The sequence below is a fragment of the Lepidochelys olivacea genome (assembly GCF_965140295.1).
Source record: "Lepidochelys olivacea isolate rLepOli2 genome assembly, chromosome: 4".
NCBI lineage: Eukaryota > Metazoa > Chordata > Testudines > Cheloniidae > Lepidochelys > Lepidochelys olivacea.
This window is the reverse complement of record NC_140414.1, coordinates 68,686,405-68,702,266: the sequence shown is the minus strand read 5'-3', so window position 1 is coordinate 68,702,266 and position 15,862 is coordinate 68,686,405. Positions and strand designations below refer to the sequence as shown.

Here is a 15,862-nt window from a genome sequence, read left to right as displayed (position 1 = left end):
ATTAATATTGTCATAAATATAAAGGGAAGGGTAACCACCTTTCTCTATACAGAACTGTAAAATCCCTCCTGGCCAGAGACAAAACCCTTTTACCTGTAAAGGGTTAAGAAGCTAAGATAACCTTGCTGGCACCTGACCAAAATGACCAATGAGGAGATAAGATACTTTCAAAGCTGGAGGGGCGGGGGGGAAACAAAGGGTCTGTCTGTCTGTGTGATGCTTTTGCCGGGAAGAGATCAGGAATGCTCTTCAGAACTTCTGTTAAGTTAGTAAGTAATCTAGCTAGAAATGCATTAGATTTCCTTTTGTTAAATGGCTGGTAAAATACGTTGTGCTGAATGGAATTCCTGTTTTTGTGTCTTTTTGTAACTTAAGGTTTTGCCTAGAGGGATTCTCTATGTTTTGAATCTGATTACCCTGTAAGGTATTTACCATCCTGATTTTACAGAGGTGATTCTTTTACATTGTCTTTAATTAAAATTCTTCTTTTAAGATCCTGATTGCTTTTTCATTGTTCTTAAGGTCCAAGGGTTTGGGTCTGTGTTCACCTATGCAAATTGGTGAGGATTTTTATCAAGCCTTCCCCAGGAAAGGGGGTGTAGGGCTTGAGGGGATATTTTGAGGGAAGAGTCTCCAAGTGGGCTCTTTCCCTGTTCTTTGTTTAACACGCTTGGTGGTGGCAGCATAGGGTTCAAGGACAAGGCAAAGTTTGTATCTTGAGGAAGTTTTTAACCTAAGCTGGTAAGAATAAGCTTAGGGGGTCTTTCATGCAGGTCCCCACATCTATACCCTAGAGTTCAGAGTGGGGAAGGAACCTTGACAAATATTATTCCAATTTATGCTGCTAAGACTGACTCGTGAAAGTGTAGATTCTGCCTTATGTGCAGGCTTGATACTATGCCATGCTGAGCCCCTCCTGCAAGTGGCTGAGTACCCTCAACTCCAAACACCTTCACTGCCATTGAGGGTGCTCAGTACCTTGCAGATTTAGGCCAGGTCTATGTGCAAGCCAAGTAAATCAGTCACGCTTGAGAAATATTTTAACGTGGGCAAATCACTTGTCAGAAGATATTCTTCTTCCCACATCGCCTCCTTCTGAATTGATGTAACATTTCTCCTCTTTCTTCTTCAGTCCTGATTCTTTCTGGACTGCTGGCAATGGGAGTGTGTGTGAGAGAAGGAATCAAATATTGGCAATAAGATTTTAGGCTATATGCCTACTACCTATTGCTGAATATCAAGTAGCCTATTAGGTGGACATGCGACCCCTGTGACAATGCCTACTGTTGAAAATAATTGAGTAAGCTTCCATAGTGAACAAAAAGGAGTGAGGTTTCTTCTGAGGTAAGTATCTTCTGTAGTATCTGGCTGGTGAATCTTGCCCATATGCTCAGGGTTTAGCTGATCGCCATATTTGGGGTCGGGAAGGAATTTTCCTCCAGGGCAGATTGGAAGAGGCCCTGGAGGTTTTTTGCCAGGTTTTAGCATGGGGCACGGGTCACTTGCTGGAGGATTCTCTGCTCCTTGAAGTCTTTAAACCACGATTTGAGGACTTCAATAGCTCAGACATAGGTGAGAGGTTTTTCGCAGGAGCGGGTGGGTGAAATTCTGTGGCCTGCGTTGTGCAGGAAGTCAGACTAGATGATCATAATGTTCCCTTCTGACCTTAGTTTCTATGAATCTACAGTATTTGAGGTTGGGGGGCAGGGTTAATATGTTTATAAAGTGAGTTGAGTAGATATATCTGAAGAACTGTTTCCCATGGGAAAGAGGAAAAGTCTTTACCTTGAGGACAAGGTGGTAATGGCATATCTGTAGCACTCTCCTCAAAAGCACAATCAAGATTATAGCTTTCCAGAATAGTTTTCTTCATACTATGTATTTGTGTGTTAAAATTATATACCTACACACACATATTTATATGTGATTTTTAATGTGGCAAAAGCCACACTCACAAGCTGCAGTTCAAGTAGTGTAATAAAAATTGGTTTTTTTTAGAAAGAATCTCATTCCTGGAAAACTTAAGATGCAGCTGTGAGAGTTATCACATATTATTTAGAGGATATATACTCCTGTCATTATTATAACAGCACAGAAGTGATAGCTGCTAAGGGCATGTACTTAAGCATACGAACCACATTAATTTCCAAAATGCAGCAATAGGACTTAGCACAGATTTAAGGGAATTATAAATTCTGTGTGCTTTAGAAATACTAACACTATAGGGCCTAAATTCTGTAGTATTTTCGTGATCATTGACAAGAACCTGTTTAAAAGAAATTAAGTAAAACTGTTTAATGTTTTAAAAATACACTGCCTTGAAAACAGTATTCAAATACTAAATAAAACCATTTTAAAACCATATAATTTAATTTTAAAAAGCTATTAATTAAAAAAAATCCCTAAAAATACTCCATGTGTTAGCAGCATGAAATATTCATATGCTATCAATCCATTGGCTAAAAAAGGGTAAATATCTTTCAGCTGTTTCCCCACCCCTTTTTCAGAAATGTAATCCTATATCTTTCCAGAAATCTAGTTTCCACAGATTCTGTGCGGAAATGTTAATAACTTGAAAAGGTAGAAAATGTCTTTTAAATGTGACAAACCTTTGAAATTTGGTCTTATCCTGGGATCATAAGTGAGCAACAGCCTATTCAAGATATTGCTGGTAGAATTAACAGGTACTCTTGCAAGATCTTCAGCTGACTGCTCGCTGTGAAAAAGTGCACTGGTTATTATTTAAGATAGCAGGTACTGTAACTTTGAACTTCCTGAGTCATTTTAAAATGCCATTCAAACTATCCAAAAGGCATCAGACATATAAAGGTCCCCCAAGTTTACCCCTTACAGTTAACTTCTATAGTATTTAATCTTCCTTTACCTAGCTTACTCTAATACACTGTAGTACTGACATTTCAATATTTTCTTCATAATGTTATAAAACGAATGAAAACTCTAATAGCTTCTGATTGTAAACTAAATAAAAAACTAAAAACATCAAATAAGCAAAAATGCACTAATGACTTTTATATCAGTGATGCTTTAATTTCTTCATTAGTAGAAGCAGCCTAAAGGACTAATTTTAGTGACTGTCAAATTAGAAAAACAAATTGACAAGCAATTTTAGATGCCAAAACATTCAGAAGTTTTTGGCAGTCCATTGCTTTCATGTGACAGACCCAGATATCCCACAAAGAGTTGAAGGCTCTTTGTAATTTAATTGGTAAATCCTGATAACCCTTTTCAATTGAAAAAAAGAGGTTGCTAATTCTCATTTTACTTTTGTCGGGAGAATTGCAATCCTCATTAACCTTCCCATTACTGTTCGTGTTTCAGGTGATCAGTAAAATTAGTTAGCTTGAGATAGGTAAGTGTAGCTTAGCTACTGAATTTTGATATTAAGGTCAGCAGGCACATGCATGCACACACCTCCACACACACACACACACCTCCTTGCAATTCACCCATGCAATTCAGTGGACCATCCACACACACAGTTTGGTAATTCCAAGACTCCAGAGTAACCCCAAACAAATGAAACATCAAACCTAAGCCTGTTTGTGATTTATCATATGACTAAACAAATCTGTCATACTACTTACACCCTGACTCAGACTCCATGGAAGATAAGACAGTAAGTTTATACCTATGTGTGTTGCATCACATAACACCAGATGGTGAGGTTATTTGATACCTCATTCTAAACTGAATAGTAGGTCACAGACCTAATTTGCTCAGCTTGTTATGATGTTTCAGTTTGCTTGTACATATTTTACATGAAGTTTCATTGAATGTGTTGAGAGCTTTTGATGTTACCCTTGTTCATGAAATTTACAACTAAATGCTGTGCATGTGGAAGCCACAGAATAGATTTTATATTTAGAATCCAAGATTTCCTCCTTGGATGTGAAGTAGGGTTTCACTATTAGAGTACTACCCTCAACTTGATTATAGTAGTGTAGAGGCTGTGATTATAGGAGCAGCACTTCTAAATGAAATAATCACGTTTCTAATATCTCAGACAATGGAAAAACATACTAACAGGATCAATCTTCCACTCATCCACATATTACCACAATGTATTATTGGTTATTTCTCCAAAATGTAATTTGTGCTACAATAAAAAGGATACTTTCAGGAACAAAAATAATGGAATCCCTGAAGATTTATACAATAGTGAAAGGTCAGGAGTGCATAATGCATCACAACTGGTTGTATAATTATGACTTTCAAGATGCTCCAAAAGAAGGAGGGGGAAAAACCCTATAATCTATATGAGAACTTTCCTTGCCGATCCCTCAAAGCTGACTAAACCATATATTCTCTATCAGCAGCTGCTAAGCTACCACGAAAAACCTGGTATTTAAACTACCTGTAAGCCTGGCTTGATTAGGGTTGCCAATTTTGGAGGTTTCATCACATGACATTATCTTTAAGATTCATCTTTAATTCCTGGAGACTCCAGGACAATCCTGGAGGGCTAGCAACCCTTGGCTTGATATTCATTTCAATCACATTCATATAAAACAAGAGTAAAACCACTGAAAATAATAGAGATCATAGGCAGACAGGGCCAGACCCTGGCTAAGGCTTATTTTTGCTACCCCAGTTTTGAAAAGCAGCTTTAAAGCTTGTATAGCTGGCTACCCACTGTAGAAAAAACACTCGAACCAGCTATTTTGGCTCTACAGCAGGAGTGGGCAAACTTTTTGACCCAAGGACAACATCTGGGTATGGAAATTGCATGGCGGGCCATGAATGCTCAGGAAATTGGGGACTGGGTTGCAGGAGGGGGTGAGGGCTCTGGCTGGGAGTGCAGCTCTGGAGTAGGGCCAGAAATGAGGAGTTCAGGGTGGAGGAGGGGGCTCTGGGCTGGGACCGATGGGTTCAGAGGGCGGAACGGGGATCAAGCCTGGGGCAGAGGGTTGGGGCGCGGGAGAGGGTCAGGGGTGCAAGCTCTGGGCAGCACTTCCCTCAAGCAGCTCCTAGAAGTGGTGGCATGTCCCGTCTCCAGCTCCTACCTGGAGGTGCGGCCAGGCGGCTCTGCATGCTGCCCCATCCGCAGGCGCCACCCTGCAACTTCCAGTGGCTGCAGTTGGCCAACGGGAGCTGCAGAGGTGGCACTTGGGGTGGGGGCAATGTGTGAGCCCCCTGGCTGCCCCTACCTGTAGGAGCCAGAGGGGGGACATGCTGCTGCTTCTGGGATCTGTGTGGAGTCACGGCATGCACCGAGCAGGGCAAGCCCCCAACCCCGCTCCCTGGCTGGAGCGGGGCAAGCCCCAGACCCCACTCCCTGGCAGGAGCTCAAGGGCCGAATTAAAACGTCTGAAGGGCCGGATGTGGCCACAGGACCGTAATTTGCACACCCCTGCTCTATAGCATCCATTACTGAGCACTTTACTCCAGCACAACAGGGAATGACTGGTGGGGGGGGGAAGGGGAGTCAGAGAACTGCTGAGCTGTGGGTTCAGGTGCCAGAATGGCCCTTTCGAGGCTAAGTTACTCCTTGGCCCACTAGCTGTGTCCCCCAACACTTCTCTGATTTGTGCCAGGCAACAAACAGCCAATCCCAAGGATGTTACCCACAGTGTTAGGATCCAAAACCAAGACTTTATGACACAAGTTGTGAAATTGAAACTTTGTTAAATTGGCTTCAATTACAACATTTGTACTGCAGGCTAATTCTTTGAAAATTAAATTCTTATAAAGAAAGTGAGAATAAAACATCAAGAGTCCATACTTTTAATAAAAATATGTAATCTGTGGAGGAAATGCACAGTTTAAACCAAGAGTGTTTAAGAAACACCCTCTTCACAACCCACCAAGGTCTCAGATTTCTTTTCCACGATATGCATCTGAGGAAGTGAGCTGTAGCTCACGAAAGCTTATGCTCTAATAAATTGGTTAGTCTCTAAGGTGCCACAAGTACTCCTTTTTTTTTTCCTATATTGCAGCTGAAAAACATTTCTAAAACCTAAAACAGCATAAGCAATGCAGTTACCAAGCAGCTTTAGATTTCTGTGTGCTCTTTTATGCTGTTGCAGGTGGAGGAGAGGGAAGGAGAGTGCCTAAACTTAGTTCTTAAATTATAAATATTCATTCACTTCACCTTGAAATTGCAAACTGAGAATTAGATATTCTTTAGACAAGTTTCAGGTCAAATCAGAATTCTGAATCCTATTCAAAGACAATGCAAAGTATTACATATGTTATTGTGCCACCTCAAACTCCAGAACTAGAACATGCAAATATGAGGTAGAATTTAGGAATAATATTAAGTGGCTGCATTATACAGATCCCTGATCACATCTGGGTGAGTCACATCAACTTCTACCCCATTTAGAGGATCTGAGTAACATCATTATTAGATAGAAAATAAAATTATGATTTTTTTAAAAAAATTATTAATATAGTCAGTGTAACAATGTGAAATAGTACAAAATATATTTATCAAGAGAAACTGATATATATATATATATATATATAAATAAATATAAGGAATGAGCAGTGATAACCAGACTTGAAGTACGGTACAAGAACGATCACAGAAGTATACTGAAACTCTCTTAATCTAACATTACTGCTATTAATTAGTAGTTGTTATTAAGATCTGATATCCAGTTTTATATCCAGGAGGAAGGTTATTTCTTTTCCTTTACTCATGTTTATTGATTAGCTAACAGAGTGCCACATGTACACTCAAATGGTTACTCCTGGTGTGGATTTTCTCCTCCATTATGTAAGTGTGTGAAATTTCTCTTACCCATCCATTTTGAGATGAGGGTTTAAATACATTCATTTTCAAATAATTTTCCAAATGTCATGTCTGTGCATTCCCACATTTGACCTGGGTCAAAATGATGAAGTAGAAATGCAAAACCTGTCTCTTACACATCTTTAAATTATTTTGTGTTTAACTTTTAGCATTGACCATTGGCCACTACCAGTGAAAATATCAGCAATAGAGGTATAGCAAACAGCTTTGGATGACCTTTTTGCAGATATCACTGATCAGTTAACAAGAAACATCTAAACTTAAAGAGAAAAAGAAAATATTTTTTCCCTTCTAAATGATCAAGATCATTCTCCATTTTGAAGAGGGAGCAAGTAAGGAAAGACGAGTGTCCATACATCACATCCACAAGTAGAATTAATATAACACCATACTGGCCTGATCTTAAGAGGCACTGAGTATGTATAATTTCCACTGAAGTCATTGGTCTTCAGAAGTCCTGAGCACTTACAAACCCCACGGACTTCAGTGCAAATTGTTATATCTATCTATCTATTTAGTGGGATCTTTCCTTTCACAGGCAATAGCATTTCTTTCCAAATTATAGAAGTCCAGCATTTAAAATATGAAACATTTTAGAAACCCTTGTTAGCAGCATAAATTACCAGTTTCTGTTGCAAATTTCTAAACTGTCCTGGTTGCTATAGTATATGAATATTATAGTACTAGCCCAAAGTGGTTAAACAGAGATATTTGTCTGACTCGTGTAGCATGTTACCTGTGTATAAATTAAATTCACAGATTCTACAGAATTGGGAGATGGCAGACATAAGTAAGAAGAGAGAAATAATACTAAGGGAGCTAGAGAGACTAGGAAATGAGCAGGAAAAAAAACAAAAGGAAGTCAAATGTAGATGACATTCAGACAGGTTTACTTGTCTCTTCATTTACCAGGAATAAATGACTGTGGCACTGCGCAATCTTAGTTGAACTGGAGATCCATTTCTTGACTTAGGAAATGAGACACAGACTATTATTGTGCAGTCTTCACATCCATCATCAATTACCAGGATAGCCAGTTATCTATGGATTCCAGTGGGACAGCTGATGTATATAGTCTAGGACATTAAAGCTCAATCTTGCTTGCATCTAAATCTACATTTTCTTGCCTCTGCAACCATTGATAACACCATTTCCTCTAATGTAATGGTTTGTCTTGAAGCATAATCCTCACGGCATGTTAATACAAATGCATTTTCAGCCTGTGTCGTCACAGGCCAGTCAAAATATGATCTGCTGCCTCCGGAGAAAAACAATAGACAGGATGAAGAAAGAATGACATTAAAGATTGGGAAGTGCTCATATACTATGGTGATGGTGCCCATATAAGTAGCTAAGATACATAGTCAGGGTCTCTGCCACAAAAGTGGCAGCCCCTAATAGGAGAGACCTTTAATATTCCATGGACACTCACCTTCAGAACTTAGTTACCATACCTACAAAAGTACATTGTAATTGCAATGTTGTGAAATGTGTTAGAGAGAGAGACAGAGATAGAGAAAGATCTGTTGCTTATTCCTAGACAAGTGGGAGATATATAACCTTTTCTTGATTATCACCTCTCATCATTATTTTTAATGAGCCTATCGCCAGGGTATCTGGACACCAAATTTAAAAATTAAGACTTCGTTAAGGTTATCCATAAAAACCCTGTTCTCCACTCCTAAGTTCAGTCACTTTACTGGAACTTTTTTTTTTTGAGGGGGGGGGTTTAAAATTCACATTAATTTTGCTATCACCCTCCTAATGTCTCTATTACCTCAATAACCTTGTGATGGATTTGGATACACTCTGTGATACTTCATAAATAAAGTATATAGGGATGGGTTTTTTTGGTTTGATTACACTGGCTTCCAATCAACAAGAGGCTGTCTAGAAAAACAGGCAGGAAGCGAAAGAATGGCTCAAGAGGGCCACCTCTCCACAAACACTTGATGCTTGTTACAGGGAAGTGCCAAGACTATTAGCTTTGAATATTTTTCCTCTTCTCCACCGACTTGCAAACCTGGTTCAAAGCAGGACAGGAAGAGTCCAATGAACGCAGGAGATCAAAAGAACTACAGCAGAGTTTAAAAAAAGAACACTCTCTCAAGACAGAGGATGGGTTGTTCTGGGGAACCAGACTAAGACACAGGTATCTGCTGGGATGTCTGGAAAAGTTAAGCCTGCATAGATTGCCAGGGGATGGTAAGTCTTTAGGTAAGCTAGCCATGCAAATAGTGTTTGTTGTTTTAAAATCCTGTCTCTAAATGCTTTGTTCTTACTGCAAAATAAACAATACTTTAGCTTAAGAAGACTCTCTGGTCACTATATACACAACTGGTCACAGACTTCCAAAAAGAAGACCCACAGGCGCCCATATTCAGTTGTACCTGGTGGCTAAGTACAGTTGATACACAGGGCACTGTAGAACAGGACCTGGTCAAAGAGTAGAAATACTGTGGAATTCCACCTCAGGAAAGGTAAAGAAACAAGGCCTGACAGCTGAAAGGAGGGTGCACTCAGAGAGGTCAAAAAGGGACAAAAATACAGCTAACGTTGCAGTCGTCACAATCCAGTAGAATACATTGGCCCTCTTAATAATCATTACATGATCAGTAACCATTAGCATCATTGACAGGATGTAACAATGAGGTTAAATGAAAGATTTCCAATCATCTCACCTGTGTAATCCCTGTAAACCATATGGATCCTATATCATCAACATGAACTCACAGACAGCTTACCCATATGTGATATGAAGCAAGGCATTATCAAATGTATGGTGGTGGAGATACATTTATATTGATGGTGGTGGGATCAGGAACTAATTCATTGACCAAAGGTGACTCTTAGAAGGTTTTTCAGCAAGTCTGAGCAGACATATAGGTGGCATTCTCAGTTTAAAGTCTATAAGGCTTCCTTGAGTTTGTCAGGATACATTATTTCTCATTCTTTTGGGCTTCTGAGACATACACTATGATGGGATTTATTGTCTCACACAATTCACTGAGGTTACAGGGAATCCTTCTCCTAACAGACCATGTTATACAAGGATAATTATTTGGGAAAAGAACTGCTAGTGAATAATGTTTCTTATTGTCTTGTTCTCATATCAGTTATCTGTTGTCCTAAAATCTCATTATGCTGTGGCATCTGTAATTTTAATAAGTGTGTGGTATACACTGTTGACATGTAGCATGACTGTCAGGGAAGAAATAGACATGTCTCAGACAAGTTAACCCACAGAACATTTTATAACACACTGTACTACTGTCCAGATTGTCATATGATATGTAAACCCAGTTGCCAGAACCTGCTTATAGCTTAGACGTTGGATGATTTAGCATCATGTCCCACTATTGAAGAGTTCAAGACTGCTGGTTGACTGACAGAAAGCGTGGTAAATATACACTGCTGTATTAACTTCAAGCATTTAAAAAACAAAAAACAATATACCACTCAAGCTGCAGACTTTGATTCTAGCTTATCTAACCAGAGAGATATGAGCAGATGCTTTACACAAACAGTGATACGCAAATAACAGTGATGCAGATATATGATAAAGTGAAACGTAATGAAGTGAAACATAACTTAATGCAACAAGACGTCTGACGTATCACAGTAAACCGCAAGCACTATTACTTTTTATATGAAGTATTAGTCTTTTGTGATGTGGGCATCTGATATTCTGAGTGATATGCACCATACTGCAGAAAGGGTCTAGTACTATACAATGATATAACTTCTTTCAGTATCAGGGGAATTATACAATATGTATGGGATGAATATCAGCATGTATCTAACTGCCCTATGTACAATATATCCATTTTGGGACAAGCACTGAATAATATCAGGAACAATAATCCTCCAGAAATTCTAACATGTTCACATGATTTCTCATAATATTATTTTAGAACAGTTTATCTCAGTTTATTCAAATAGTTCCATTCAATTGACCAGTTCATTGAAATTTAAGAACACCATTGGGAGCTCACAAAACAGGCAAACTTGTTTTCCTCCTTCAATCTATGGATAATCTATGGATCTACTCGTTCATACATCTTGAAACACGTGGTGACCAGAATGTATCATTTCAATTCACTAACTAAACCTCACATTTCCTTTGTTTAAGAAATCAGTTAGTTTTAAATGCAAAACATTTTTGATACAACTCTTTTCTTATGCTTCTCTTTCTAGCTCTGGCATGACCTTGCTGTGTGACCATAGGTAAGTCACTTCCGTTCTCTTTACCTCTGTATCATGGGGATGGAGAAAATTCTCTAAGTCCTAGCAGGAGAGAGATTTGAGCACATCAGGAGTTTTAGAGCCCTTGAGCTCAAAAGGACAATGGGTGATTGTTGTTTGGGGCAAGGATTTACTACTTGTCCCCCATTCAAAGCCAATAACACATCTCTGTGTTTGCAATCATGAGTTAGAAATTCTCAGTGCCCCTCTGTCTCCCGCTGCCATCAGATGTTCCTTGGATTATAGAGGCTTGGATGCTAACACGACTGGAATTTGTTACTGGCTCCCTGGATGTTCCTAGCCAATGAGGGTCTCAGTCTGGCCTCACTAGACACTAAAGATCAGGGTGGATTGATTTCATTCAAAATGTTTTTCATTTGTATTTATGAGTTACTTTCCTAATGAAAGATTGATTCTCATGAAATTCTTAGTGGTGGCAGATGGCAGAACAAGGAGCAATGGTCTCAAGTTGCAGTGGGGGAGGCGTAGGTTGGATGGGGAGGCGTAGTTTGGATATTAGGAAAACCTTTTTCACTAAGAGGGTGGTGATGACCTTGAATGGGTTACCTGGGGAGGTGGTGGAATCTCCATCCTTAGAAGTTTATAAGGCCCAGCTTGACAAAGCCCTGGTTGGGATGATTAAGTTGGGGTTGGTCCTGCTTTGAGCAGGGGTCAACTAAATGACCTCCTGAGGTCTCTTCCAGCCCTAATCTTCTATGATTCTATGATCTCTGAATAATTAGGTGTATACTCATGTAAACAGACAACTGCTAGTATCCAACCATACATTCCTTGCATATCCAAAATTTCTCAATTCACTGGGAATTTTTACATGCACAAAGATTTCAGGATTTGGCCCCTAAGTGAATTACATACACAAACTGGCATTCCATCTAGTGTTGGCATTATTATATGTACACATGAAACAAGGTCAGCATCTTCCTGTTTTAGAGAGCACTAGGCAAAGAAACATGTTTTAGACTAATCCACCCACATTTTCTCTTTTTCCTGAATATGTGCAGCCACATGCAGATAACATATAGATCTTGGGAATAATACTATCTTGGTTAGAAAATATAAATGGAGATACTTTAGTCAATTTTTAAAGATCCATTTGGCAGATTTGAGAATACAATTCAGCCCTTAAAATTTTTCTTATATGGTTATATTGTGGGACAGACTTCCAGGGGAAGTTACAAGTGTTTCTTAAACTAATAACTATAGGATGAAATACAGGGACAGATTTTGTAACCATTACTCACATGGAGTAGTATCTAATCACATCAGTGGTCAAAATACATGCAGTATAGCCATACACGTGAGCAAGCACTACTCAGAGTGAGGGTTGCAGAAATGGGCCCAGATTATTATGTGTAATATTACAGTATAAATATTTTACACAAATGATACAATGCACAGTTTATACAGAATTTTATCCCCTTACTCTCCAGAATGCCTATCCCCATTGAATAGAGGGATGTCCTGATACTGAATGCCCTCCAGGGACTGTCACTAGCTACCTGGGAGGTCAGCTATCCCTTAGTTACCATAACTTCCCATGACAGCCATGTGCCACCAGAACAATGAAACTATTGATCAACAGGACAGGCTTATGAGTATGTGGATAATGGAATTTCACAGGAGCCAGATCTAGATTATGGAGCTTACCTATCTTCAGAAGGGCTACAAAACCTCACAACTTTAAAAACTAAATACACAACTCATTTCTTCAACTTAGCTTTTCCTCATAATTTTACTTACACCCCCAGCAACTCACCCCCAAACCCTTGTAAACTAGCAAACTATTTCTGCTACAAGCTAGGAAAGAAGAAAAAACAGAGAGATTATTGCTCATCCTTCTCCCTCCCTGCCACACTCCCCATAGTTAAATATTTGGGAGGTGCTCAGACACGGCAGTGATGGAGCCAAATAAGTACCCAGATAGATACCAGGTAAGGAAAGAAGAGGTTATTTTTTCTACTGCTGTGTGGTGTGCCAGAGAGGTTCTGTAGAGTCAAGATGCATTCTCTACTTTTCTTTTAGTTATTTAAGGAATATTTTGTGGACCGGTAGTTCACCAAGAAAAATTCTAGGATAAATTTTCAAATAATTCCATTTTTTAGCCACCTAAAAAATCTTCAATTCCACTAACATTTTAAAATTTTAAATGTATTTGTTTTCTTTTAAAATAATCAATTTATTGGACCTTGTTTTCTCTGATCTTTCTGAGTTTCTGCGTCTGGCCAGTGGCAGAAGTTATATTCTCTGAAAGGCTCAAAGGGGCTATTTCTCAGCTTCAGAAGGGGTTGATGTGGGTTACTGAGTACAGACGAGAATTTTGGAGAATACCTGGAAAAAAGGCTACAAGTTAGAGCAATAATCTCAATGTATTTCAATTTGCCTTAACCAGAAATACCAGGGAACTGAGAAGAATGTACACTGGGAAAAAACAAGTTACTTGATTGACTGCTTTGAACAAACCTTAGAAGCAGGTTACAGAATTTCAGTCTCAAAGATGCCCATCTACACATACTTATCCATCATCAACCGCATACAATACTTATATCTATGTCTAACATTTATTAGTTATCTTGTGCTCCTTTGCCCTCTGGCAGTTTCTGCAAAATAAGAACAGTTTAAAGAAATTCTCTGTGACAAGAATGAATTTTTAAATTAAATAAATACTTTTAATATGATAAACATTTCCCACCTAATTAACACTTTTATAATATACCATATATACTCATTCATAAGCCGAATATTTTTGCTAAATCAGTGACGCATCATTAAAGAGCAGGGGTCGGCTTATAAACGGGTCTACACCAAAATCTGATGATTTTAAACTCTATGGAATCATTGCATTGAATATCTAAGACACTGTAGTTTTGTTTACCTGGAGCGTCTGCAGGCATGGAGCCCCTCAGCTCCCTGTGGCGCTCCTCATCCCACAGCTCCCATTGGCTGGGAACGGAGAACCGCGGCCACAGGGACCTGAGGGGCTCCATGCCTTCAGATGCTCCAGGTAAACAAAACGTCCCAACCTGCCAGCGGCTTACCGTGACAGGCTGGGAGCCAAAGTTTGCTGCCCCATTTATTAATGTCAATACTGCAGCCTTTTAAAGTTGCAAAGGCTTGTTTAGTGGACTAGATTGGCTTGAAAGGAATACTAAAAGAGCAGTGCTGCAGATCTGCATGACATTTGACCCAGGCATTTCACAAAATGCTATGACTTACAAGCCAATCAGAAAAGTACAATGAACGATGGTACTATAGCACTGGTGTCAGTCCACGACTGTGTAATTTGATCTCTTCATGCATTTCTACCAATGGACCTCGTAAGTCTTAAGACAATATGAAAATATAACGTGCAGAATCGATGGAATCTCTAAAAATTGAAATAGCCTGTTATCCCCACAGACATGCCACTCTACAAGGCTGCTTTGAAATAAACAAAGAACAATAATACTTTGACAGTGATAAAGCAGGTGACATTCCTATATAAAGTCCTACAAAACCTATAACAACAATAATAATAGTAATCTATTTTCATACTAGTATTTAAAATGAACAGTGAAATCAAAAGAAAAAGGTCTACTTATCACGCAGCGTTCAAACTTAAAGTTGCTGAACATGCAGAAGCAAACAATAATTGCGCCGCTGCTCGTGAATTCTGTATCAATGAGAAGCAAGTAAGACAATGACGAAAAATAAAACAACACTAAAAGACATGCCAAGAAGCAAGAAAAAGTGTCCAACAAGGTGCGCTTCATTTCCTGAGCTGGAGAAAGATCTCAATAATTGGGTTGTTGAATGTCGACAAAATGGGTACATTGTCACTAGAACTGGAATTCGTCTGCATGCTCTGCAAATGTCGAAAGACGACAAATACAAGTCAGTAAAGCCATCAATGTTTGTCGCATCAGCGGGTTGGTGTACTCGCTTCATGAACCGTCATAGTCTCTGTCTTCGTCAGCGAACAAAGATAGCGCAACACCTGCCGAGAGATCTGGAAGAAAAAAAATCGAATCTTTCCAAAGGTTTATTATAAAATATCAAAAGGAATATGCATTTGAACTGTCACAAATAGGAAATACGGACGAAACACAGATGACATTTGATCTCCTGAGCAACAGAACAGTAACCTGTGTCGGTGAAAAAAGAGTTTTAATTAAAACCACTGGCCACGAAAAAAATCCATTTTACGGTGGATTTATCATGTTTGGCAAATGGATCAAAGCTCCCTCCTGTTGTTATTTTTAAAAGAAAAACTTTGCCTAAAAACATGAAATTTCCTGCTGGTGTCATCATACGTGCAAACGAAAAGGGATGGATGGATGGATGAAAGTGAGACTATTGAATGGCTGGAAAAAGTATGGAATAAGAGACGAGGAGCACTTTTCAAGAAACCTGCTATGCTCGTTTGGGACATGTTCAGGGCACACAAGACAGATGAGGTGAAAAATGTGGCCAAATATATGAAAACTACTTTGGTTGTAATACCTGGAGGCTTAACTTCAGTTCTACAACCGCTTGGTGTCTGCCTGAACAAACCCTTTAAAGACAGGCTACACAAAATGTGGTCTGAATGGATGTGCTCAGGCATGGGGAAGTTGACAAAAGGTGGGAATCTTATGAAGCCCGAAATCAAGCTGGTCGCCCAGTGGATCAAGGACGCATGGGTGTCCATTCCTTCGGAAATGACAGAAAAATCATTTAGGAAATGCTGTATCAACAATGCACTCAACAGGTCAGAGGAGGATGCCATATTTGATGATGACAAAACAGAGGCTGATGATGAGAAGGAATCTGAGTCTGAAGACGACACTGCTGACATCTACG

At 39.2% G+C, this 15,862-nt stretch overlaps 1 protein-coding gene and 1 long non-coding RNA gene across 8 annotated transcripts in view; one reads left to right on the top strand and one right to left on the bottom strand.

Annotated features, from left to right (window-relative positions):
• The window catches only part of LOC311519791, a 52,610-nt gene that overhangs the window by 22,885 nt on the left and 13,863 nt on the right, over positions 1–15,862 (top strand). Inside the window, exons 2-3 of one of the 2 annotated variants that reach the window (XR_014711372.1) lie at positions 10,976–11,005; positions 13,434–15,028. This is a non-coding gene — a long non-coding RNA (uncharacterized lncRNA). Of the gene's footprint in view, positions 1–10,975; positions 11,006–13,433; positions 15,029–15,862 lie in introns of those variants that run through there. The other variant, XR_014711371.1, reaches the window with a different exon arrangement.
• GLRB (glycine receptor beta) overlaps positions 1–15,862 on the bottom strand; it is a 74,697-nt gene that overhangs the window by 51,722 nt on the left and 7,113 nt on the right. For all 6 annotated transcript variants that reach the window (XR_014711370.1, XM_084626720.1, XM_084626723.1 and 3 more), the window contains exon 3: positions 2,610–2,716. Coding sequence is in view for 5 of the 6 variants with exons in the window: in XM_084626720.1 (XP_084482846.1) it covers positions 2,610–2,716 (107 nt within the window). In the remaining variant the exon portion in view is untranslated. The remainder of the gene's footprint in view (positions 1–2,609; positions 2,717–15,862) is intronic.